This window comes from Vidua macroura, chromosome 10, assembly GCF_024509145.1.
Source record: "Vidua macroura isolate BioBank_ID:100142 chromosome 10, ASM2450914v1, whole genome shotgun sequence".
Taxonomy (NCBI): domain Eukaryota; kingdom Metazoa; phylum Chordata; class Aves; order Passeriformes; family Viduidae; genus Vidua; species Vidua macroura.
The window spans coordinates 10174368-10200741 of record NC_071580.1 but is presented as its reverse complement, the minus strand read 5'-3'; the positions used below and the strand labels follow the sequence as shown (position 1 = coordinate 10200741).

The 26374-nt window shown below is 50.1% G+C and overlaps 1 protein-coding gene across 4 annotated transcripts; it reads left to right on the top strand.

Moving 5' to 3' along the window:
• The first annotated feature begins 6477 nt into the window (after nucleotides 1–6477).
• On the top strand, nucleotides 6478–25034 carry BCL6 (BCL6 transcription repressor). 4 transcript variants are annotated; one of them, XM_053986150.1, is made up of 11 exons: nucleotides 14016–14072; nucleotides 15043–15199; nucleotides 15322–15360; nucleotides 16372–16539; nucleotides 17615–17836; nucleotides 17988–18971; nucleotides 19583–19764; nucleotides 20862–21029; nucleotides 22117–22247; nucleotides 22679–22816; nucleotides 23696–25034. In XM_053986150.1, exons 4-11 carry the CDS (start codon nucleotides 16379–16381, stop codon nucleotides 23837–23839), a joined length of 2130 nt encoding a protein of 709 aa, XP_053842125.1. In that variant the 5' UTR covers nucleotides 14016–14072; nucleotides 15043–15199; nucleotides 15322–15360; nucleotides 16372–16378; the 3' UTR covers nucleotides 23840–25034. The 4 variants fall into 4 exon arrangements, with proteins under 4 accessions (XP_053842122.1, XP_053842123.1, XP_053842125.1 ...); XM_053986147.1 differs by lacking the exons at nucleotides 14016–14072; nucleotides 15043–15199 and adding an exon at nucleotides 6478–6691; XM_053986148.1 differs by lacking the exon at nucleotides 15043–15199 and having other exon boundaries at nucleotides 14005–14133.
• Nucleotides 25035–26374: the final 1340 nt, after the last annotated feature.

Here is a 26374-nt window from a genome sequence, read left to right as displayed (position 1 = left end):
ATTGAATTCTTTTTAGAGACAGCTTGTTACTGCCAGATATGCTTTTAGAGATAGTACGGAGAAATAAAGGAATTCCAGAAGGCAGTAAAACAAATAATCCCCATTTTCACCATTACTTCCAGATACCCTCCTGTCCAGTCACTAAATCCTTTAAGTCTAAATCAAAGAGTTTCTGTGAACAAAATTGCACAGATCATTTCAAAGAATATAAAAATTACGTCGATGTTTTATTTGAAGAGAGAAATTGAAATTCACACAGCACTCTACTGTCTGAGATGTCCGGGGAATTATTAGAGGAAAAACAGAAATAAACCAGGCTAGTTTAGCCTGAACTTTAGAGGCCTGTTTCAAAATGATGAGGGTCAGTGCAAATCCCTCTCTTAATTACAATGTGCTTGTGCCTCGAAAAGTTTGAGGCACTGACCTTCTTCTTAGTCTCTCTGCTGATTTTTAGTATCAGGTATCTGCAAAATTTTCTGAGACACGGAAGTAATAAATAATATTATAAACCATTCAAAGCAAGCACTGCCTTTTTTTCTTTTTATTACTTTTTTCCCCAACAACATTGGGTTTGAAGTACCTCAGCACAACTCCTAATCAGGGAAGTATCTGTAGGGGTTAGTGAGGTTTTGTTCATTTTAACACCTGAACACTGACAGATCTGCTGGAAAGAAAAGAGGTCAGTAGTGCTGCTCAGCCACAGGCCAGGGATTTTCAGCTTCCACTGGTCACAACTTCAGTTTGGTGGGTGCCAGGATGACAAGATTTGGGGACAAGCAAGGGATTGGGCTGGGCATGCTGATCAGGTGAAGGCTCCCCCACCACGTCCCCTGCCAGGAGGCTTCTTGCCCGGCACAGCCTCACTGAGGCACGGACAGGCTTTGGTCCATAACTGGTTAAAAATCAACTGGGTCCAGGGTGGGGGTAGGAGATAATTGTCTGCAGCTTGAAAACTTCTCGATGAAGTTTCTCTTTTAAATCTAAGATGGGGCAGAAACCATGTGGGGCTGTGAGTGCTCAGTGGAATGTCCTTACCCACCTTCCGAGAACTGCTGTTTACGCTCAGTCAGTTTGGGAGATCAGACAGGAGACAGGCAGATATCTTGCTCCTATGTGGCAAGAAAGTAATTTTTGACAGGCAAGTCTACACTGTCTCCTGGCATCAAGCACCAAGCAGATATGCCAGTTATTTGGGCAATTTTGCCAGAATATTATCCTGGGGGTTGACGTGCACACAGCATGGATGTACACCCCTCCATCATCACTGCAGCTCTTCTTGCAGAGTATTCATCCGAGTGCAATTCATTACCCCAAACAGGACGTCTGGACACGGCACGGGGGTTAAAATGCGTTCTCAGGCCGTGTGGGGAGCCATGGCATGGCATGGAGACACTGAGGGCCGGCCAGCCACACACCCCTCCACATATGAGAGCCCCTGGCTGTTCTTCCTTCCATCCATCTCCTCATCCCCCTGGTCCTGTCCTCCAGGGCACCCTGTGCTTCCCTTCCCAGTACCCATCCAGATGCTGGCAGATGCCAAGTGGTATCTGCAGCCACCTAAAGCCTTTGCACGAGACGTGAAGGGAATAACACAGATTGGGCCAGGGGCTTGTGGCTGGTGGGCTCAGTGGGAGCCAGGCCGGGCGAGGGAGAGGTACAGTCAAGTGTGCCCAGGGACAGCCAGGTTTTACCACAACATTCAAGTTTTTCCACTTCCAGCCCTTTCCCTTGCAGTAAAGACCAAGTTAGATCACAAACACTCAAATTTACAACAAGAAAAAATAAAAAGAAAGCAAGAGAAAGGAGCCCCGATGAGCATTGCAGCACCCCACTCCCTGCCATTCCCATAGGCCCAGCTGCTGCTCTCTCTTCTCCTCCCAGTCGGAGCCCATGCCTCTTCCGATACCCAGGAAAACATTTTGTTCTGCGTTAAAGGCTAAAGCTAACACATGACCAGCAAGAGGCAGCAGTTTGTTTAGCTCTTGGAGTTTATTTTAATTGTGGCCTTGTTTTGTAATGAGGACGGCTGCGGCAGGGGGAGCCTGCTGGGATCCGGGGGGCTGTTCCAGAGGAGTTTCTTTATCAATAAAAAGAAGTCTCACTATTTAAATCAACAACAACTGCATGGCATGCGTGCTTAGCTGCTTTGTTTTCTGGGAAGTTAAACTGTATACATTTGTTTATTAAGGATTTCAGTGGCTGGCTGGGATCACAAGTCCCCTCCAAGTGCCACCTTTCATATCCCCAACCTCCACCAGGGAGGAATGAAGATGAGAGAAACGGGCCCCATGTTCATGCTGACAGACACAAAACAGCCTCGTAAACCTTAGTAGTTTGTTATGATGATGCATGAAAAAAAAGGAGGAAAAAAAGTAAAATCATGTGATTTTTATGCAAATCAGATTAATTGGACGGTTTAAAAAAACCTTAAATGTCAGGTAGATAAGATCACATACACCTAAAGCAGTGTCATGATGTTCTCTGTACATTACATTCATACTGGAAACCAAAACGTGTTACAGAAATCAGACACCCACAAAAAGCTCTGAGATTGCACTGAGAACAGGTTCCTGCAAAGCACCGGCCTCTGACAAAAAAAAAAAAAAAAAAAAAAGAAAAAGAAAAAAAGTAGGTTAGATTAGAAAACAAGATAGCTGAATTCAGGCAGGGACTCAGCTGTCCCTGCACAGCCTGGCCTTGCTGCATTCGCATTAATATGCACAAAACTCCTTTAAAGTAACGTTCGTGCGGTGGCACCCAGCTCCAAAACGGGCAGGCTGCTCCTGAAATCCATCCTCGAGGACCATGGGGAAGGGGAGAGGTTCACAGGCTCTCTTCTGTCAGGCTAAACTTTTCTCTCTTAGACACAGTTTTATTTTCCCTTTAAAAGTCCTAGCAGTTATTTTTGTGTGAGGATAGGGAAGCCTTATGGACTGAAGGAGTTAATTTCTAAAGAAAAAATTACAGTGGGGTACTGTTTATTTAAGCAGTGTTTTCTAGAAGACAAGGCATTTCTTTCCAGGGGTGCGGTTCACCTGGGAAAAAAATACGCACGGGCCTCGATATACCATAAAAACCTGCTCTGTGTCCCCTGGGGGGAAACGACCCAAGCCCGGGGACTCCCCTCACAGCCAAGTAGCACCTCCAGCTCCCAGGCCCTTCAACATCCAACTGCAGCTCCCAGGGATGGCTGAATAATTTCACGCTGCTCTGTGCCCTGCATGCCAGCACACAGGCAGAGGGGTTGTTTTTCATCCCAGGAGCTCCGCCAGGGGAGGACATGAAGAAGCTGCAGAGGGACAGTCCGTGGGAGGGTGCGAGGCACCTGTGGCAATGCCCAGCACTGCTCCTGCCTCTGCTCCTGCTCCTTGGAGCTGCTCCTGCATGACCAGAAATACCCCTGCCAACTCCAAGGGGAACCATTTCCCAGCAGCATCACCCCTGTTCCAGCACTGCCAACACTTTCAGGGGTGGCACTTGGGGGTTCAAACCCTTGCCTGGGTGAGGAGCTCTCTGCAGCGTAAGAGGGTGTTTTTGAGAGAGGGGTGCGTGAGGCTGACCCCCTAGCAGGATTGCCACAGCCTCCCACACGCAGGGCCGAGCTGCTGCTCCTCCACGTGCCACACACGCACCTTGTGGGTGTGCAGGAGCCACACCGAGCCCGGGGCCGCCGAGAAACATCCCACAGCCGACACGGGACTGCCGGTGGCTTTGCACTCTCCCACCAGCAACCCTCCCCACCACGGGGCCGTCGTTCTCCCACAAAGAGAAAACACTTGCTGTCAGCTTGTGGAGGCAGGGGAAGCTGTCCCACCGGGACACTGCCGCCCTGGCAGCCCCACCACTGCCGGCGGCTGCCGTGCTCGTCCCCAGAACTGGGACACACAAAGGAAGAGGGTGTCAAGGCCTCACTCAACAAGGATACCTCTGGCCAATGGTGGAAGAGGGCTCCCAGGAAAATTACTTCATCCCCAGCTCCCTGAAGTCCCCAGTGAGGCAGCACAGGGACCGCTGCTGCTTTTGGGGCCGCAGGAAGCAGTGGGGAGCAGAGGCGGGTGGCAAGAGCCCGTGGATAGCTGCAGCCGGGCCCTCAGTGACAGCAAGGGAGTAGGAGAAGGTATGACACTAGAGCAGGAAAGCAAAAAACTCAGCAAAGGCGCCCAGGCCGCTCAGTTCCCAGTCCGAAAGGGATACTGCTGGCTGCTCCCTATGTCCCCGCAACGAGGCGGGTTAGGATGGAAACTCTGATGCAAGCCCGGCTTGGCTGTGGCCAGGCAGAGTGAGAAATCTCCCCCGTAAGAGTGCTACTTGAACGGAAGCTGTGCTCGACCTCGGGTCCCCACTAAAAATCCCCCAAGCGGCAGCCCTCTCGCTGCTGCTCCCGAGCGTCCCGCGGGCGCGGGGCTCGCTGGGCTCCGGCTAAAGCGAAAGCGTCACACACTGCGGAGAAATGACACACAGAACAGATCCGTCGCCCCCAACAAGCCCCTTCCTTTGGGTTTCATGGCTGGGGAAAAAAGAAAAAACAAAAAAAAGACCCAAAATGCCGGAACAGAGTGGCTACTCTTGGGTCCGTTCCTCCTTTGGTCACCTGCAGACCCGGGAGCCCCCTCCCTGCCCGGGGCCGGGATCGGAGTGGCACAAGTCACACAGCTCCAGCTGCACTCACTCCCTGGGAATCCCGTATTGCATTTTAACTACAGGGAAGCCGTCTCTCCAGCATATCTGTACCACCTCAAGTGTGTCGGGAGTACCATCCCTGCCTTGCCACCGGGCTATTTTTAATGACGAGTCATATTAGCAGAAGGGCTTTCTTCCTAATTTATTACCCTCCCCCCCCCCCCCCGCCTCCCCAGTCTCCTTGCTTTAAAATGTTTCGGTTCAAGAGCTCAGCTGAGAAATCAAAATAAAGGCAGCACCCGGGCACTTTGCGTCCAAGGCGGCCGCTCCGCGGGCTCGCCAGTGCTGGAATCAGTAGCTCCGAGCAACTGCACCAGTGGACCGAGGGCACCGTGACCTGCGGTGGTTATTCTCGTAAACAAATTTCTATTAATCACCAGGCCCCGGGAATGCCTTCACAGCCCAGAGCGTGCCTTCCCCCGCTCCCCACCACCCCGACCGGCAGCTCACAGCCCAACAACCCGACCGGGAAAGGAAAATGAGCGACCTGAACCACCCCTAAACCCAAGCCTTGCTGCAGGCCCCCAAGGAATAAACACGCGAGGCTGGGGGACACTCACAGGAATCTCCACGGATTTACATCCACGGAGCTACATCTCCACAGGGGAGAGGGGAGGTTGGGGTGACAGGTCCCCTCTCTGCACTCCCTGCGAAACCCACCCGAAACACTGATTGCAAGGCTTTGCACTATTCCCCCCCTCCCAGCTCCCAGCAAAGGCCTTTGCCCAGCAAGACACAAAAAGTGCAGAAATAAAATCCCTCTCCAGAAAAGCCAAAGCGATTTTGCATCCCCAGCACAGTACAACAATTCCATACAAGCAGAATATTTATAGACTTACAGGTTATTTTGCAACAATAACAAAACAGCTACACAGAATTAACCCACCACTTGAGTGTCCTGGATAGGAAAAAAGAACACAGATGGAAAAAAAAAAAATAAAAGAAGAAAAAAATCATCAAAATGTTTGGGTTTTTTTTGGTCTGGAGAATTCTGGCAAAGAAATTAAAAAAAAAAAAATAAAATAAAACAAAAATGAATATGTGGAGTTCATGGGGAACTGCCTTGAAGGAAAAAGCTTCTTTCCCCAAGAGTAAATCCCACTGGAGGCCGTGAGCCGAGTGTGGCCGGTTGCAAAAAATTATTAAAAAAAAAGCTGAATGAGGAAAAAATAATTAAAGAGAAAAAGTAAAAATCCAGAAAAATGCAGCTGGGTCCTGGCTTTGATCGCTGGGTTGTTTGGTTGGTTTGGGGTATTTTTTAGGGGGGGGAGGGTGCTTTAGAAACGCGAAAGTGACCCCCCGCCCCAAAATAAAGAAATAAAAAAATAAATAAAGATAAATTATAATTAAAAATACATATATATATATATAAATATATATGTATATAAATAAAAGGTGAGATTTTTTTTCCAAGATCTCTTCGCTCGTTTTTGGAGAGGTTTGGAAGGAAAAAAAAAAAAATTAAAAAAAAAAACCAAAAGAAAAAAAAACCAAAACCAGAAGCGGAGGCTGGTGGTGGCAGGGGGGTGTGATGTGTGTTTGCACCGCCCGGAGCTGTGCCCGGGACCCCCCGTTTTCCTCTCCCGCCGCCGCCGCCGCTGCTCGGTCCGCGCCGCGCGCGCTGCTCCGCGCCCGCGCGCCCCCCACGTCACCGGCAGCACCCGCCGCCACGTGACCCGCCAGCCGGGCGCGACCACTGCTGGAAGGGGGGAACGGGGAGGGGGATGAACGGGGGGCGACGCCGTGAGACCCCCGCCGCCGCCGCGGCCCCCCCGGGATATGCGCCCCCCCCTCGCCCACCCTGTTGGCGGCCTTCTCCGGGGGGCGCGCACATCGGGAGGGGCGCGGCGTCGTGGAAGGCGCGGAGGGGGGAGGTCCGTGGCCCTCCCCATGCTGAGCGCGATGGTAGAGTCCGCAGCTCAAATTCCGAGAATTGGGCTCTGTTGATTCTTAGAACTGGGGTTCTTAGAAGTGGTGATGCAAGGAGTTTCTAGGAAAGCCCGGAGACCAGGTGATTGCTGCTTCTATTGCCGCGGCCGATTTTACCCTTTAATTCTCTCGCTCGCTTTTTTTTTTTTTTTTTTTTTTTTCTCTCCATTTTTTTCCCTCCTCTTTCCCTCCCTGCCCCGCTCCGACGCTTGGCGCGGAGCCGCCTCTATATATTTCTACCCATTTTTTTTCCTCTCCCTCCTCATTCCTTCCCCCCCCACACTTTCCCGCTGCAGGTGCCCTTTATTTTTTTTTAATACTATTATTATTATAATCTCAATTTAATTTTTCCCTGCCTTGTTTATTTATTTATTTCACATACACATCCCCCTCTTTTCCCTTGCCCGCTGTCAGCCGAGGGAAAAAAATATGGAAATTGGGGTGCCTGCATGTCTTTAACGCTGGGAGCGTGTATAAGGGGAGGGGAGCGGGGTGGGTGGGAGTGTCTCCCCTCGCCGTCCTCTCCCGGGGATTATCGGTTATCTGGGATTATTGGCTTTCCCGCACGCGTGACGGCCGGGTGGGGACGGGGGGGACGGCGGTGGCTCCTCTCTGCACCTGCAGCCGCTCCGCGGGCGCAGGACGGCGGCGAGCGCTGGCGGCCGCCGGGCTTGTGGCGTGACTCGGGGTCCGCTCTCAATGGCTGGATCATTTGCTCGGGGTGTGTGTTATTTTTCTTTGCCCTTTTTTTTTCCTTTTTTTTTTCTTTTTTTTTTTTTTCTTTTTTGTCTCTATTTTTTTTTTTTTTTTGGTGTGCGCGTGTTGTGTCGCTGTTGTCGTTTCGCCGCCGCACGAAGCCGCCGCGGAGCGGGGCTGGCGGCAGCGCGGGGGCTCGGCGGCACCGGGCACGGGCCTTTCCGCGCCAGCCCCCATTTCTCTCTGTTTCAGTTATTAAAGCATTATTATTGTTATTCCGTCCCCGGCGCAACCGCGAAAGGGCTGGTGCGTTTTGCAACCTGTGGCGGGGCTGCGCCGTGATCTGTCAAGCCCCGGGCTAAGAGCGGGCGGTGATGGAGAAGACTTGCGGCATTTCCCTGCCCGGGGAAGGGGGGAGCCCGCGGGGAGGCTCGGCCGCCGCCGGCTGCCGGCTCCGGAGCACCGCGGAGCGCCGGCCCGGGGCGGCGGGGGCCGCGCTCGCCTCGACGGTGCGTGCGGGGCGGCTGCCGGCCGGGAACTCAACCGCGATGCAAAACTCGGGAAGGGGCAAAAGTGTATGAAGCGACTCCGAATATCACGCTTAGGGCTGAAAATAATAATAATAATAATAACAACAACAACACCCGTGGGGAAGAGCGGGCGTCCCCCGCCGGGAGGAAGGCGGCGGGCGGGGGAAGCGGAGCGCAGCCATGCGAGGGATGCGAGGGACGGGGTCCGGGGCGCGATGCGTGCGGAGCCCCCCGCTGCCCCCAGCGCGGCCCTTCCCCTGTGTTTACTACCGCGGCGGACTTGGCGCGGGGACAGGCGCTCGTAAATCTGCCGCCGGCAGCCGCGGGGCTGGCCCGCGGCCACACGCTATTCCTGGAGCGAACGGCTGCGGGGAGCCGCGCAACCCCCGCACCGCTGCGGCCCCGAAACCGCCCGGAGCGGACGGGGAAGAGAGAGCGCTGCTTGTTTTGGTTTCTTGTGGTTTTTTTAATTGTTTTTATTAGGTGCGTGATCTTGTGTGCGTATATATATATATATATATTTTAACTCTTTTTTTTTTTTTTTTTTAAGCTCCCCCTCCCCCCCTTTAAAAATAAAAGGCAAAACAAAACCGAAAAAGCCCAACTTTGTTATGAAAACTTTCGTGGTCGGACGGCAGCGACCTCTCCCGGTCGCCCCCTCCCCCCACCCTCCCCGCCGTTCCCCCCGCCTGTAGTTTGCAAAGTCACAATATGAAATGTTATGAAATCGCCTCTTGGGAAGGAGAGAAACAGAAAGCAAGGCGTTTGCTTAGAAAAATCCACGGCAGCCTCTCAGATGTGCCTAAAAAGCTGCCTTTGACCCCCCTGTTGCATTTCCAGGGAAGAGGCAAATCTGGGCTTAAAATCATGAGTCAAAATCAACAAAAACAAACCCGTCCCCGGTTAGTTTTTTCCACTGACTTCAGGAGGCGCAGGATCAGTGCGAAGGGAGGCTGGGGACAGATGGATGAGGCTCAGTGAGAAGCTGCTGCATTGGTCTGACACCTCTGTCTTGGGCCAAATTGCTGCTTGTGCCAGTGGAAGTGTCAGCGCGGCCGGGTTTGGGATCAGGCCCTTATTCGATCTGGGAATCTTATTGATTCCTCTCCTGAGCATTTAAATGCTTTAAAAATTATTATTTGCCATACTGTTTCAAGAATTTAGAGGATAAAAGCTTTAGGAGCAAATGCAGGCTCTTTCCTCCAGTCCTTGAGTGGGTTACAGTTCAAAAATTGCTCTAAAAATATTTTAGGGAAATCCTCTCTTTATATATGCACGGAGAAGCAGAAACAGAGATTCTGTTATTTTCTCCTGAGAGTAGGATTGTAGGTTTAAAAACTTGCATTATAGATGGCAAGCATTTTGCCCCATGAAACATATCACCAAGCCATTAAAATAGTCAAAGGGTATCTAGAAATTTTCCAGAAGAATGGATTATTATATTGTTCCAGTAAGAAAAGAGTTCATCTCTTGGTGTTCAATTTTGATTGGCAAAACAGATCAAAGCTCTGTTGAGATGCATTTCAATTCCAATTTCCAATCCCCCTCAGTTCTGACTGTCTGAGTCAATACTGGGAGAGGAAGTGGAGGTTAACTGGTTAGTTATTATTGTGAAGGAAGAAGTTGGAATGAGAAGTGATTCTTACAAATCCCACCCCAAAAACAAAGCAAAAAAAATTATCTGTCAAAAGGCTTTGTGACATTTTTTAGACATCCCTGTTTGCAGTGCAGGGAGGATTCAGCCGGCTGTTGGATGGTACAAAAATAAACCTAACAGAAACATTAAGTTTTTCAAAACAAGGCTGGGAAAGCTCATAAAAATAATGTTGCTCAGATGCGTTTTAAGAGAAACAGAATTACATCGACAAAATTATATGTTTTCCAGGTTTGGTTGGGGTGTTTTATTTTCCAAGGGGAAAAATTGCTCCTGCAGCAAAGCGAACTGGTGCCATCTAGTGTCACCTCCCGCCGGTCCGCGCGGGGCCGGCAGCCTCGGGAGAGTGGGAACGTGTTTATTAACTGCTCGTTAAAAAAAGAAAAAAAATGCTTGCCAGCTTGGAGGAAGGTGGCAGAGGAAACTCTGGATGCCACTGAACTTACTTAAGGAGCCTAATTGGAAACAACCGAGTGCTTATTAAAGTCACTGACATTTCCATATGGAGTTCTCTCTGGGTCTGGTCATGAAATCACATGTGAAAATCTTTCAGAGTTGTGGTGTTAATCTGCCCTTGAATTTTTGCCTAATTTAGGATGTATTGTAAAGCTATGCTTTTTTTCTGTTTTCTTTTTTTTTTTTTTTTTTTTTTTTTTTTTTTTTTTTTTTTTTCCTTCTCCTTGGGCAGGGAAAGCTTTCAGTGTCCAACTGCAGCAGCCCAATAAGAACTTGTAGGAATAGTGTTTGGGTTCGGAGCACATTTTTTTTCCTTAGTAAATAGTAAGGTTATCCTCAAAACCCTATACAAATACAGGTGGTAAAACTTTGTGTGCCAGACCTATGTGGTAGGACTGTCCTCTCACTTTATTTCTCCATGAAAAATAAAACCTTTTTACAAAGTCTGTAGATGAATAAAATGAAGCTCTAATCAGTAGATGCATTTCTCAGTGTGCAACTTATGTACCTTCATATATTTATGGTGTTAAGATTGAAGAACTATTTCATGCCTGGTTTAGTCTGTATGCTGTAATACCTGGGCTGGGTACTTCACTCAAACTGGTTCAGCTGGAGCCTGAAATGTTGTTTTCTTTTTTCTGAGAAGTTGGTAAAATCTAAATTTGGTGGAAGGTTGCTTGTGTGCTCATAACCTCTTGCTCCATTTTATAGTAGCATGGGAGTCTATAAACAGGAGCCTTGTATGCCGAGTGCCTGTATTCTTCTCTAGATCTATTTTTAAACCATTCTTCTGTTTGGCAAAAAGTGACACTTGGTTTCCATGTTTACAGCAGGCATTGGCAAACCTCAGGAGTTCACAGTTTGCAGTTTGGTTAGATCAGTATCCAAAAGTCAGCATCTGACCAGTAAGCTCCTTCAGACTGCAAATTTAGGCTGCAAATGTAGTCCTGCTTTTTCTTTTTTTTTTTTTTTTTTTCTTTTTAAAATCCAAGCTAGATCTTATGTGTTAGCATCCCTGCAGGATGCTGGCAACCAAAAGACACACACCCCTAAATTGGAGCAAGTGTGTAGTCTTCAGGACTGCTTTAAAACACCAGTAATCTCAGTGGAGCTTCCCATCTAAACTAGAGACAGAACTAGGGGCATTTGGGAGAGGGATAGGAAATTTTTGATCTATATTGTTTTTATTGTTTTCCTTTCCCTCTTTCTCCTGGTCAGCTGCTGCCTTCGGGCTGTGTGCTGGGTACCCACGGGGAATGTTGGACCCCTTTTTATGGAGGAGAGAACTTGAAACAAGCACACTGCAGGACAGGGGGTTCTGAATGCATCCTGAAGGAGGTGTCCTGTAGGACTAGATACCCTTTGAAACTCACCTCCTTAAGTCTGTTTGGCTAAATATAGGGACAAGGGGGTGTCTCTGTCCTGGCCAAGGCACCCCAAGCTGTGCGTGTGTCTCATCCCATCCAGGCGGGATGCCAGAGCAGTTCCTTACTGCCAGAAGGAGCTGTGCCACCCTCAGCCCCAGGAGTACAGAGACAGGGAGGGTCAGGTGCCAGCTGGTAATTTTCTGTCCCAGTGCAGGGTAGGGATGATCAGACACCTCCTTGGAGCCCAGCAGGGCCAGGGATCCAGCTCAGCTGCTGGGGACACCCAGCTCCAGCTGCACCCTGCTCTGGGGTCGGCATCTCAGCACAGGGCTCTGTGTTGGCAGGACACGGAGTCCATCTTCTGTTCTCTGGAGTAGCTCCCTAGATTTCAGCCAGGACACATGGTTCCTGCCTTCCCTTGAAAAATTAATGTGCCAGATTGCTTGGGGTCGTTTGAAATGCTGAGGAAGGCTCGGCTCCTTGCTTCCCAAGGGCACACACTGCCTCTGCCTCACAGCCAGAGCTTGGCTCCGTAGAGGGCAGGGGAGTCCTCTTTAGTAAGAAAACATTGGAGGCAGTTTTAGCGTGCTTACCCCCTCCCTCCTCTGCATTTTCTTCTGCAAAGACCAAAACAATGTGAGACTTGAGCTGGGCCAGCTTTCAAGGGCAATCCTTTAAACCCTCTTTTGAAGTATGAACTATAAAGTTCCCTGCGGCGCTCGAGAAAATATGCAGTTTTCCTGGTTCCAAATGCTGATAATAAACCCGTCCAGATAATGCATTGCATTTCCTAGAAACATTTGTTTGCTGGCAGGAAATTGGATCAGATTGAGACCGCTCGATAGAGCGAGTGCGATCCGCTCACGGACGGGTACGGTGGAAAATACGACAGGGCTTGCACTGGTGATGCTGCTTTTGATCTGTGCTGACGCTGTGGACTTCTCTCAGTCTCTTCTGGGTTATTATTAACCCAGCCACGTTTTGGCCTAGACACTAACCAGAAGCTACTAAACTAATAAAACTGCTGTGACAACTAAAGGACACGTAGTGCCCCTGGATTGCATGGTATCAGAAAGCTGAGCTGGGCACTCACACACCCACAGCCGAAAGCATCTTCACCATGGCCTGTAGCACCCATGGCTTTTCTGGGGGAGCCACCCACACCCCACCTCATTTTCTTGGTTGTCCCCCTGCTCCCTGTTCAGGAGAAACCAGGCATTCCTTGGCAGGGTGGAGAGGCAGCTGGCAGCACACCCTGGCAGGCAGCAGGGATGTTCCCATGGGGCTGGGACCCTGCAGGGACTGGGGAGGAGGAGGGCAGGATGGAGCTTCCCCTGGGCGGGCAGTTTCAGAACACTGTGTGGGATGAGGCTGTGGGGAAGGAAGACTTCACCCAGCCACCCCTCTAAGGTGATGTGAGTGAGTCGGCGCTGCAGGCTCTGGAGGGGTAGGAGATTGGGGCCCAGGGAAGGGGAGTGTTTGATGCCCTCCTCCCTGCCTGTGCCATTGGGGGTGGGAGAAGGGTTAAGACCACGGGGTATCACCATGCAAAGAAGGATAGGGGAGCAAGCAGCTCCCCCTGTGCACAGAGTGGGAGGAGGATTAATAAAAAGGGATTCCCTCTAATTGGGAGAGTAGATCAATGGAGAGAGATGGCAGAAAAATGGATTGGAAGTCCCTGGTTCTCCCCTCTGTCCTAGGGAAGTGAACAAAGAGGGTGTCCCCTTTGCATGGGGTTGAGCTGAAAGAGGTTCCTCCACACGAAGGTGCACCCTCCCTGTGCTCACAGAGCTGCAGGGAAGGCAGAGCCAGCTCTGGGCTCCTTTCCAGGAATGGGTTTTCTCGGGGAGGTGCTGGCAGGGAAGGGCTGTTCCCTGAACCGCTGGGGCAGACCCATTGCCTTCCTGGAAGGCAACAGCAGTGACTGCCCCATGTGGCCACCCCCAAAATGGGCGCTGTGCCTATTCCAGACCTTCCTCTATGGGCACAGCCAGCCCTGGCACACAGCCTCGAGCCTCCACCTGCAAGGTACTGGACAGGAAAACTGGAGGGGAGGAGGAGGTGGGGTGTGGGATGATGCTCTGGCCCCAGCTGAGCCTGGAGGAGCCTCATGGGATTGGAGGGGGGTTTAGATGGCAAAGACCATGCTTGGCTGCAGTGTTTTTTTCTGCTCCCATCGCTGGTCTCTGGTCCTTGTTGCCATCCCCTTCTCTCTGGTCTCTCATCTGAGTATCCTCCTGTGCTGGGGTACAGAGCCAGTGCTGTGCGGAAACTGGAAGGGGCAGGGTTAACCCAGCTCAGCACAGTGAGAGGAAGGAAAGTCCCTTTCCCTTTGCATGCCCACATCCTGCAGCCAGGAGCTGCTTGGGATGTACCTGCCCAGCTCTTGGGGCTATGGACATTGCAGCAGCACTGTGCTGGGAGGGATAATTTGGAAGGGTGGGGAAGGGGGCTGTGCTGGGGTGCAGCTCTGGAGGCAAGCTGGGTGTCCCCCTGGCAGTGCTGTGCCCTCACTCTGGATAAGGGGATTTGGCGACAGTAGCAGCTTCTCACACGATGCTCAGGGGTACAGAGTTCATCTGGTTGTTTGTTACTTTGTTGGTTTTCAAGTGGGTCACCTCCTCACCTCTGTGACACTGAGGTGACTCTCCAGAGCCTGGCAGAGTATATCTGGCACTGTGGCTGAGGTTGAGCTGCCCCAAGCACACACATCTGCTCATGTGGGCACAGGGATGTGCACTGGGCTCCTTGCAGAACGCTGTGAGTCCCTTGGCTTGCAACTGACAGTAGTGAGTGGCTGGCAGTGAGCGTGTACAGAAAGGTCAGAGTCTGCAGTATTTGGGAAATGAGTCACTTTTTGTATGTGCATGAAGTTTTAAGCTGGCCAGGCTCAGAGTGGCTGGAATAAAGCTGTAAGACACCCTCTGGGTTTTGTGCATGATACCTTGCCTTAAATCTCATCTCTTCATCCCAGTGGCTCTGGGGATGGCAGGGGATCTTGGGCTCCAGACCTGTACATCTCCTGCAAGGGAGAGGGGAGGAAACACTTGACAATCCCTTGTCAAGGGATTATTTGGCTTCCTGCAGTCTTAACAGTGTAGGGGTTGGTCCTCAAAATAGCGTGATGAAGGTCTTGGGGTTTGTTGGCTCACTTATTTATTGTGCTTCTACCTGCTGAGGCAACTCTCTGAGGACCTTCTTCCTGCATTGGTGCCAAGTCAGTTGGGTTTGGTTTAAGTGAATTTTGGAGGATTAGTATGAGTTCTGGAAGGCAATTAACTCCTGGGTTTCCTTGCTGTTCTGTCCCAGCTGAACAAGGTGAAGCTCCAGATGAAGCTAGTGCCTGGAGACACAGCTTGTGGTTTAAGGGAAGGCTTTGGCATCAGCAAGGGGAAGGGATATTTGTTCTGCATCCTTATTGTCTCTCCCACTGGTTTCCTATGCAGTCCTGGCCAAGTCACGTTAGTACTTGACACCTATATCCTCCCAAATCTGTTGAGCAATCCCATCCCAGGGCGTTTTCACCAATGGCTGGAGCATGTGGGTTTCTCAGTAGAGTGGCAGCAGATGTTTGTGTGTACGTCATACCTGTTAACAAGGTGCAGGGAGTATGGCATGGGTCTTGAATGTGGCACTGGACAGGAATTCAGTCTTGGCAGGGGAAGAGTTATCTCCAAAAGAAGTGGTGAGAAAATTCTCGCTTGACTTCCCTTCCCCACCTGCCTTTAAGTTCCTGAGTCATGGAAATGAAAATCTCCTTGGCATACGCCCATGGTTTGGGCTAGAGGGTGTGGAAGAAGCCCTGATTGGATTCTCAAAGCCTGTGATTGTGATAAGAACGTACTGTACCGGAAGAAACAAATGTTAACCTTACTGGAGAGTAGAAGGTTTGTTATCTCTAGCTTTTATCCAACTGATACTCGAGCAAAATAGCAGCCTTGTGACCTGCCATGGCCAATTCATAATTACCAGCTAATGTGTTGTTTGTGTTCTTGTGATTTATTTGTAGGTTTGAAAGAAACTTTTGGACTGTGAATTGAGGCATTGGGTATGTAAATTTAAATTTTGTGTTTTCCCTCCTAATCTGTCTCCCCATTTCCTTAATGCAGCATTTCATTAGATCCAGCTGGAATTCGGTTTTGGGAGAGCAGCTGCTCTGCAGAAACTGCTGTATGTTCATGTGCCCCTGGGGAAGGAGGAGTCAGGATTATGGGAGGGTGTTGATCATCAAAGAATTTAACACCAAAGATGCACATTCCAGCCCAAAGCTCAGAGAGACATGGGCCATCCTGGGTACTGCTTGGGAGGACACCTCTGAGATGTGTCAACAGGTTGTGTGTTGGGAGAAGGCTTCATATTCCTCGACTAACCCAAACCTTGCTCATGGGCCATGGTGTGGGTAGCAGTCCAGCAGGTTAGATGAGTTCTACTCCTCATCAGTTAATTGGGAAACTGTGGACAGGTCTTCTCCAGAGTGACCACCACTTAGGAGCAGGAAAGTAGTTTCCTGGGTGAGGACTGGTATTCCACTGTGGGCTGGATTTTCCAGATGTTGAAATCATTCAACTTCAGTTGGGACCTTAAGGCTTGTTTTGATTCCTGTGGCTGGATTTACAGCCAGGCATCACACAGGTGAGGAGGATGGCTCCTGAGGGAGTTTGAAAAGCTAGAAGCTTCTAATGTTGGAAACATTATGGAGGTGAACCTGAGTGGGCGGAGTGGACTGGGGTGGGGCTGCCATGGGTGAGGCAGGGAGAAAGAGGAGGTGGTTGGCTAATCATCAGGAGGGTCTGATTGCCTTCACCCACTAGCTTGATGGGTGGGATGAGACGTGCCAGGTCTCACTGTCAGGAGACCAGGGACCTCACTAGGCAGCCTGGCAAAAGCTTGGTGTGGTGCAGGACTGTATGCCTTGGGACCAAGGAGCTGGTGCTGCCCCTACCAGGAGTAATTGGCCATCTGAGCATGTGCCAGAGCAGCAGCCATCTCTTCCCCAGGTTTAAGGTACTTGCCTGGTTGTTCTCCATTCTCATCTTCCTCTGATGCTTATGTCTGACAGACTCAAGATGGCCTCGCCGGCAGACAGCTGCATCCAGTTCACCCGCCACGCGAGCGACGTCCTCCTCAATCTCAACCGCCTCAGAAGCCGGGATATCTTGACTGATGTTGTCATCATCGTGAACCGGGAGCAATTTAGAGCCCACAAAACAGTCCTGATGGCCTGCAGGTGAGAATAGGGTCCTTCCCTGCCTCCCTCCTTGCTTCTTCAGCCTTTGACCTCCGGAAGCACTGCTGCAGCCCTGTGGGGGCTGGTGGGATTCACAGGGAATCAGAGGCAGAGAAACAGAACTGAAAGGGGTTGCCAAGAAATTTGTACCTGTAATGGGATTAGAGCTGAGACTGCTTCCCTCCAGTGTGCTGTCCTCACCTCTGTCCTTGTGTACCCGTATCTGCCCACACACAGCCCATGGAGACCAACAGGAGCACAGCAGCTGTGAGGCACATCCCTGAAGGCAAAGCACAAATGTGCCACAGGGACAGGATAGGATAGGAGAGGGAGGGCTGAATGTTCTCTAGGGCGAGTGAGTCTTCTGTGACAGAGGTGTCCCCTGCCACTACTAATTTTAGAGCTATTCCTCCCTGGCTCCCAGACTGCTGGCTGCACCCACCTTAGTTTATTAATTTTTTTTTTTTTTTTTAAAGCCTGATGGGGTCTGAAATCCCTTTCCAGCTCTTAAGATTGTTGGAGTTGCTTCCCAATGAATGCTAATTAATATCCACCATTGCCCAGTTGAATTACAGCAAATGCCTTCCAGGTTCTCTTGCTGACATGGTGTAAAGGTTTCAAAAAGCCAAGCTTTGACTATTAAAATGTCTGAAAAATGTTTTGCCAACATTTCTCTTTTTTTTTTTTTTCTGTTTTTCTGGTTTAAAACTATGTGGATGCCCCAAGAGGCTTCTGAAAGAAATGAGTCATAGTGGGAGGGACATGGCGGTAAGAACAACAATGAAAAAAAACAAAAAAAGCTGGGAATTACTAAATGGAGACAGTGGGGATTTGTTGAGCAGGTGAGATCTAAAAGCAGGCTGTTCCAGTTGGGAAAAGTGCAGTGCAGAAGATGCTTAGTAAGCTGAGAAACCAAGCTTGATAATAAGGGGGAAGCTCAGGGAATTCTGTAATTGCCTCCTCCTCCCTTCCCATTCAAGAACCCCCTCTGTACTTGGGGATTTCATACAAATTCTCTTTTTTTTCCCTTTGAATTTTCATAACACTTGTCCTCTCTACTGTCTCCCCTCTGCAGTGGCCTCTTCTACAGCATCTTCACTGACCAGCTCAAGTGCAACTTGAATGTTATCAACCTGGATCCTGAAATTAACCCTGAGGGGTTTTGCATCCTCTTGGACTTCATGTACACCTCCCGCCTGAACTTGAGGGAGAACAATATCATGGCTGTGATGGCCACAGCACTCTACCTGCAGATGGAGCACGTGGTTGACACCTGCCGAAGGTTTGTCAAGTCTAGGTGAGTGCAGTTGGTGAGCTTTGAAGAGCCTGGGAATGTGTGTTTGGGTGGGCAGGGGAAGAACTGACAAAGTATCTGCAAATGTATCTTTAACAGCTGAAAATGACTTTGTCTGCCTCCTAAACAATTACTTTGTTTTCCCCGATTCCAGTGAAGCAGAGATGGTGTCTGCTGTGAAGACCCCAAGGGAAGATTTTTTGGCTGGACGGATGCTGGGCCACCCAGAGGTGATGGCTTATCGGAGCAGAGATGTCTCAGAGAATGGCATGCCTCTTCAAAACGGGTCCCTCTGCAATGGGAGGGCCTTTGCACCTGGCTTGATCAACAGTTTGTCTGGATCCCCCATTTCCTACCATGGATACAGCCCTCTCCCTCTAAATAGCTTCCTAGTGGATGATGAGTTGCGGGAGATGAGGATGCCTCTCTCTGAACTCTCAAGGGCAGGTGCCTTCCCCAAGGAGAGGATCCTGCCGTGCGACAGCTCCAGGACAATCCCCACTGAGTACGTGAGAACCATTACCGACATCTCTGCCAACATGTGCCACGCTACCATCTATGCTCCAAAGGAAGGTGCTGCTGAAGAAGCCAGGAGTGACATGCACTACAGCGTGGCTTCTGGGCCCAAACCTGTCATCCCTTCAGTCCGGAACAATCCCTACTTCCCTTGTGATAAAGTGGCCAAAGAAGAGGAGCGGACCTCTTCAGAGGACGAGATCAGCCAGCACTTTGAGCCCACCAACACACCCCTGGACCGCAAGGGACTCATCAGCCCTCAGAGCCCGCAGAAGTCAGACTGCCAGCCCAACTCACCAACTGAGTCCAGCAGCAGCAAGAATGCCCGTATCGGTCAGAACTCCAGCTCCCTCTTCACCAAGAGCCCCACAGACCCCAAAGCCTGCAACTGGAAGAAGTACAAGTTCATTGTCCTCAACTCTCTCAACCAGAACACCAAGCAAGACAGCACTGACCAGAACGAGATGGGAACCCTCTCTCCTCGCACCTATGTGCCCATGTCCACTTGCCAGCAGTCCATGGAGCCGGAGCATCTCAATGTGCAATCCCCCACAAAGATAAGTGTGAATGGTGAAGACTCTACGATCCCACAAGCGAGCAGACTCAACAATATTGTTAACAGGTGAGAAGATTTCCACCCCCCCCATGCCCCCCTCCCTGAGAAACAGGACTTCCTGCATTGTTGGTGAGGGTTTGGAAGCGTGAAATATCTGTAGCATTGGGCTGGGAAGTCCAGTCATGAGCAGATGGAATCCCCTGCATTTGGTGGAGGGCTGCCAGTGATATTGAGTGCCCACCGTCCCCACCTGTAGTGGTGCCAGCGTGGACTGGCAAAGGAACTGGGAACGCTGGGTTGTGAATCCCTGGGTAACTTCAGCAGCTCTGGATGATTTCTGGAGCCTGGATTTGCCTAGCCTGTGTTTCCACCAGATTCCCTATGCCTCAAGTTTTTTGCTGGCTGTAAGCATTGGAATGGCCAAAGTATCAGGGAATAATAGGCTATCCTGTGGACCTGGATGCTCCTAAAGACATTTGAAGTCATTTGATGATGGACAGCTGAAAGTTTGAAGCTTAAGAATATCTTGTTGATCAGAGCTATGCTGTGCAGCTCACCACAAAGATGTCCCCATAAAACATGTCTGTCCCTTGTGTTGGGAGGGGTGCAAACACCCTTGGTGTCTCGAGCACAGCAAGGGCCTTCTCACAGCTGTGTACGTTCCTCTCCTTCCACAGGTCCCGGGATGGGTCCCCTCGGAGCAGCGAAGGGCAGTCCCCACTGTACATGCATTCATCGAAGTGCAGCTCCTGTGGCTGCCAGTCCCCACAACATACTGAGATGTGCCTTCATACCCCTAGCTCAAACTTTGGAGAAGAGATGGGGGAAACCCAGTCTGAATACTCTGACTCCAGCTGTGGTGAGTCTTGCATCCTTGGTCGCTTTTTTCAACCAGCATTTGGTGAGCTGTGCAATGTAGGGACCCATCACTGACTGCCCTATGACCAAACACAGTCAGACCTGTCCCAGATGCTGGTGGACCCCACAGTGCTTTACAGCCCCCTCTTAACTGTCTGCCCAGCTGTGTGCATGCATATGAGGGACACATGCACATGGGAATTGCTGCCTTCCTCCCCTTCCCCAGCACCATCCAGATACCTTGTGCAGGGAGATAGTCACCTGCTGCAAACCTGGCAGGTAAGGACAGGAAACAAGTGCACCCCACCCCACCAGAACCACAGCAGAACAAGCCTGACAGATGTAATGACCCATAATGGGGATTGGGCAAGCTGGCATGTCTCATGCATCCGTCATTATATCTTTATTATCAGGGAGCCCAGTGTGCACATCTGGGGAAATGCAAATAATGAGGCTTGCAATCTTGTTACAAAACCCCACAAGCCCAAAGACAGGTATCTGTGCACTCATCTGCCTGTAGCTCAGGGAGGGGGAATGCAGAATTGCCACCTGTAGTGTGGGCAGAGATCCAAGAAGGCAACCTCACTGTGGTAACACTCAACACAACATTTAAGAGTTGGGCATCCTCCTGCTGGGGGAGTCTGCCTTGTGATTTGGGTGATGATCATCTTCCCAAGCTCAAGGCAGACCTCTGTACCTGTAAAGGTTAAAAGACCTCTGAAGGTGCAGGAGTTGCTCCAGAGCTGAGCATCCTTTAGAGGATGCCTGGTATTTTGAGTGCTTTCCCTCTCTGGAAGATGTCCAGGTGCCAGCCTGGCTTCTTGGAAGCAGCCTGTGTGTCACTAAAGGAGAGAGAAAGCTCTAAACAAGAGCTCGTGGTGATTTTGCTCTCAAGCCATGCATGTTGTTGCTGTGTGCACAAGGTCAGGAGGTAACAGCACAGTGCAAGCACAACTGAATGTGAACACCTGCACTTAGCTGCTTGTTCCAACACTTGCTCTGGCTGACCCTCTCCTCCATTCCAAATCCATCCCATAGCCTACCAAGAAGGTGACCCATGCACTGTCCATCTGATTGCTCCTCTCTCTGCCCTCCCAGAGAACGGAGCCTTCTTCTGCAATGAGTGTGACTGCCGGTTCTCTGAGGAGGCCTCTCTCAAAAGACATTCTCTGCAAGTCCACAGTGACAAACCCTACAAGTGTGACCGCTGCCAGGCCTCCTTTCGCTACAAGGGGAACCTCGCCAGCCACAAAACCGTCCACACAGGTACAGTGCTGGCTATGGTGACAGCTCTGGGGAGGCTGTGGGCTGGTGAACATGTGGGTGTTTATGGCGCATCATCCTCTACTCTGTCACAAGCTGTCCCTGATGGGAAGAGCAAGGTGCTTTACTAGGCACTGCCAGGGAGCCCTTGGACAGAGCACCAAACCTGGGAATGGGGGAAAACCTGCCCTTGCAACAGGGGTGGAGCTCAACCTCCTTTGCTGTAAAGCACTGGGCACCACTGTTTTTAAAGGTGTTGTGCAAAATTCATAACTGGGAGCAAATGCATGGCCTCCAGGTAACTTTGTGGTAGGCTTAAGCAAAAAAAAAAAAAATTAAAATAATCAAAAGAACATTTAGGGAGAAGTCTGAGATTTATTTTTACATCCAAGAAATCCAGGTCACATCTAGCTTGGCATAAACTCTGCTGATGGTAAAATCCATGAATAGATGGACTCTGTGAATCAGCGCAATGAGAGCTGAGAAAGGAAGAGGATATTAAGGGTTTAGTCATTTGCTGACAAACCTAGGGCTTATTTTATTTCATGCTTTTAATGCTTAACATGTCAATAGCCAGGTCACAAGTTGGGGAAGGGAAGTCTGGGCTGACAGCTCTATGCTGTTGCACTGAATTAGACCCAAATTCCTACAGCTGAGCTCTCCAAATTCTCAGCTGAGCTCTAGGAGGGCTGTGCAGGGGACTGAGACAACACAAATACCAGGGCACTGTTCAAGGGTGTGCCTACTGACAGCTTGTAGGGAGATGCAGGTGCCAGCTGCTGTCATAGGGTCAGGAGGAATGATGCTGTTAATCCTTGCTGGCAGAGCTGCCTAACATCCTCTCTTGCCCTGAAGGCTGCAGCTCCCAATCCAAAAGAGAAAAACTGCCTCCCAAGCTCACCCTGCCCTGTAGACACCCTGCCCAATGCTGCTTGTCCACAGCCATCTCCAAAAGGGACAGAAGTCAGGGCTCGTGCTTCATGCCATGGGGTCTGGCACCTGAAGGGACTGAACTCTGGGGAGCACCATGGATCCTGGGTGCTGAGCACACCTGTAGCTAATCCCTCACCCTTTCTTTTGGGCTTTGCAGGAGAGAAGCCGTACCGCTGCAACATCTGCGGGGCACAGTTCAACCGACCGGCCAACCTGAAAACCCACACGCGCATCCACTCCGGGGAGAAACCCTACAAGTGTGAGACTTGCGGGGCCAGATTTGTCCAGGTGCGTGTAGCCTCTGGGACCCACAGTGCCTGGGGAGGTGGGATGTGGTTAGATCTTCTGTCCCCAGGACTGGCAGATCTTCACTGCCAAGACTGGTGATGCCTCATGGCAGAGAGGAGGGTGATGATGGGCCAACTTGCTGTCTTGGGCAGCTCTTCCCATGGTGTTGTGGGATAAATATGGACCTTAAGGTCCGAGGGGGACAGTGTGGCTTAGTAAGGAAGCCTGACTGCTGGTTGTGGCTATTCTGCTCCATTTTGTCTTAAGGACTGGAGGTACCAAAGCTCAGACACATGGCCCTGACTCCCAGCTATAACCCAATAGACAGAAAAAGCCGTCTGGGCAGAACCCCATTCCCAAGGATTACCCTTGCTCCCAGTGGGATGCCATCCTCCCTGGGGCTGTTTCTGACCCAGAGCTGCTCTCTGCAGGTGGCCCACCTCCGTGCTCACGTGCTCATTCACACCGGGGAGAAGCCGTACCCCTGTGAGATCTGCGGCACACGCTTCCGGCACCTGCAGACCCTCAAAAGTCACCTTCGAATCCACACAGGAGAGAAACCGTATCATGTGAGTGGCCCTGCTTTTTTTGGTGGTGGGGAATATCAGCTTGGGCTGGGGGACAATGCTGCCAAGCCTGAGGGGCTGTGAAGACAAAAGGGCATTCGCCCAGGCTGGTTGCAGCATCCTAATGCCCTTTGCCAGCCTCATGAGGCCCCGCACCAAGGTCACGTCCCTGCTTCTCGTGCCCCATTTCCCTCCCAGGCATTAGCTGATGCTGATGTGGTATTTTTTCAGGCGTGGCTGTGTTGGAAACACTGACATGCAGCCCAAGCTGGGTACATCTTAGTTGCTCTTTTCTTCCACCCCATCTGGAAGAAGGTCACACTTCTTCAAATAGCTGTGGCTTAAATTACAGCTGCCTGTGGTGTGTGGGGATGGGGGAGAGGAGCAGACAGCCTGGCCTGAGCTCCCCTCTGATGGTGATAATCGCACCCAGCAAGCTGTCTACCCTGCCTTGCTTGCAGCCCTGTGGGCTCTCAGCTCTTTGCTGGGGCTTTCCTGGCTTTCACCATCTGCTAGAAAGGGAATCCAAGAAGGGGTTGACATGCAAACATCCTGGAGCCATCCAGCTTGGCAGAGGTCAAAAGCAGCTCCAGAAATAACCCTGTAGCTGGTTTGATCACCTAGATATGGAGCTTGATGCTATGTCTATCAGAGCCAGAGTCATCTCCTGAGGGACTTTGCCCTTTGTGCATCCCATAAACCAATATATGCTGCCGAAAGCCTGGGATGGGGTGCCCCAGGTGCTGCTCCTCCCACCATGTTCCCACTTTTCCCCTCGTCCACCTGCATAGTGGGTGCAGTGTCCTGGGGCCTCTGGTGGAGTGTGCCCTGAGGGGAGGACACGGCGTTTGACACGCTCCCTCTTTGCCTGTCGCCCCACAGTGTGAGAAGTGCAACCTGCATTTCCGCCACAAAAGCCAGCTGCGGCTCCACCTGCGGCAGAAGCACGGGGCCATCACCAACACCAAGGTGCAGTACCGCATCTCGGCCAGCGAGGTGCCTCCGGAGCTCCCCAAGGCCTGCTGAAGGCACAGGATTTCCCAGGAGGAGGTCGGCTTGGGGGGCATGGCAGGGAGAAGCTGTCCAAAGGATATTTGCAACACTTTAAAAGAGGAAAAAAAAAAAAAAAAAAGAAGAGAGAAAAAATATTCATCACATGATGGAGTGCCTCTAAACCCATAGTACAGATAGGTGGAAAAACATTAGAAATTAAAAAAAAAAAATTACAAATACACGGGTTTTATTTTTCCCAGTTATGTGAAACAAAAAGAAAAAATAAAATTATTCAGATCTTACTGTATATAAAACATTAAAAAAATTTAAATAGTCATTTTAAATGTCTGTGCAGTGGAGTGTTGATAAACTCTGGAGTCTAACCTTCACAGCCTTTGCCGTTTGAAGATGAGGAATGTAATGTTGATTTATGGGAACAGATTTTTTTCTTTTGTATGCAAAATGTGTGTTCTTTTAAAGAGAAAGTATGCTATTAAAGAGAGGGCTTTAACTTTTTTAACCAAAGGTGAAGGAATCTATGGCAGAGTTGTAAATATATATAGATATAAATATATAAATATATATATAAAATAAATATATATAGACCTTTAAAAAAGCTATATTAAAAATATATAAAATGCATTAAAGGCTCAGTTGGACTCTGCAGGCAGAAGCCACTCTGAGAATCTTTATTATGATAGAGCACTTAAGGAGATATTTTAAAGTATTGCATCTGTACAAGTAAGAAAATATTTTGTCTAAATGCATCAGTGTATTTGTATTTTTTTGCAAGTGAAGGTTTACAATTTACAAAAAAGTGTGTATTAAACCAACAAAGCTGCAGAAGGAATTTAAAATAATAATAAAGTGTAATTTTTTTGTTCTAGTTCTCAGTCTGTATATATGTAAAATGTGGTTTCGCACGGTGCCTTTCTTTTCAATGGAAGTTTTCAGTGTATGGACTATATTGAGCTCAGTTTCTTCAAGGTACAGCCTGATGTTGCAAAAGGAGTTTTGGTTGAAGTCTTAAGTGGGGGAATGTTGTTTTTTGTTTTTGTTTTTGTTTTTTTTTTTTTTTTGTTTTGGATTTTTTTTTTAGTCTTATTTTACATGCTTGTGTTATAAACAATCTCGGGAGACAGGGTTTGGGCTGTGTCTAAACTGCATTAATGCATTCTGTAAAATATAGCTGTACAAATAAAAGAATAAAATGAAGAAAAGTGATGTATGATGGAGTGAGAGGTCTATTCTTGCCTGTCCTTCTCCTTAAGCACCTTGAAGCCTGGCTGGTGCGTGGGGAAGGGGCTGAGCATCCTGAGCCCTGGTGTGAGCTCTTGGCTCAGTGTGGCTCTGGCCCTGTATTGAAGGCAGGGTCTCTTTCAGCCTTGAGTGAAGGTGGTCTCTGGCAGGAACAAGACAAGTTTGCTCTGGATCCTGGTGGGGGCTGTGCCACTCCCTTGGTACTTTCTGCATTGGCACCGAGTAGCCAGCGGGAACAGGGCAGAGCCTGGGAGAAACCTTTGCTAACCAGCCCAGGGACAGTTCCAGATGGCTGAGTAGTTATTTATATTTCCTGGAATCCAGTGCACTTGCCAGAATTGTTCAGGGAAGATGACTGCCTGCTGCTCTTCTCAGAGCCTGGGATGGGGGGGCCTGTTGTTCTGCCTGCCTTGTGGGATGATTCAGGGGAGCAGGGTCTGTAACCCCATCCAGGCCCTCACTGGCCAAGAGCATCTCTGTTTCCAGCCATTGCATGCTGGCTTTGGGCCAGAGCTGAGGGAGTCCCTGGGCTCTGGTGGGAAGAGGATCTGCTTTGCTCTGTTTGGGTGGCTGTGGTATGCTGGGAGAAGCTCTGAGTGCCTGGGCCCTGAGCTCTGTGCAGGCAGCCCAGCAGCCCTGTGCTGCTCCGCTGATTTCAGAAAACCAAAGAGCCTCAGGCAAAAAGTTTCTCTGAATTACACAGACTGGACTGGCTGGAACCAGCGCTGGTGTGGAGCCCGGCCACAGCTCAGCACGGCCCGGGGTGGGGTCTGAGTTTCATTTTGAGTTTAGTTAATTCATGGATAACTTTGTCTCAGGGCTTGCCAGATGATTCACAGTAGGGGCACTTGGAAGCACCAGCAGGAAGGGGAGGGCCTGGATGCTTGCAGGGTCAGGAGGGGCTGAACTTAGGAGGAGCTGGAAATGAAGAGAAGGATGTGTTTTTTAACATGTCCTGGGACAGAAGTGGATGTGAGATAACCAAAGCAGCCTTGCATGGGAAGAAAATGCCAAGAAGAGGGGGAGCCAGTTTGCTGTTTTGCAGCATCCTTGCTGCTCTGACTTGGCCTTCTGATGGTCACAGCAGGCCAAGACAACTATTGCTGACATCATCTGAATGTTTTTAGGACCAGGAGCGATGAAGATGCTTTTGGGCCCCATAAGTGGGATCATGATGACTGATAATAGTAATGCTATTCTTAGAGAAGTTTCTCCCGAGGAATTGCCTGGCTTAGCATAGCCTCTGGATCTGGACAGGATGCCCACCTGGATAGAGTGGCTGGTCTTCGTCTCTGTGAGCTTGCGGCT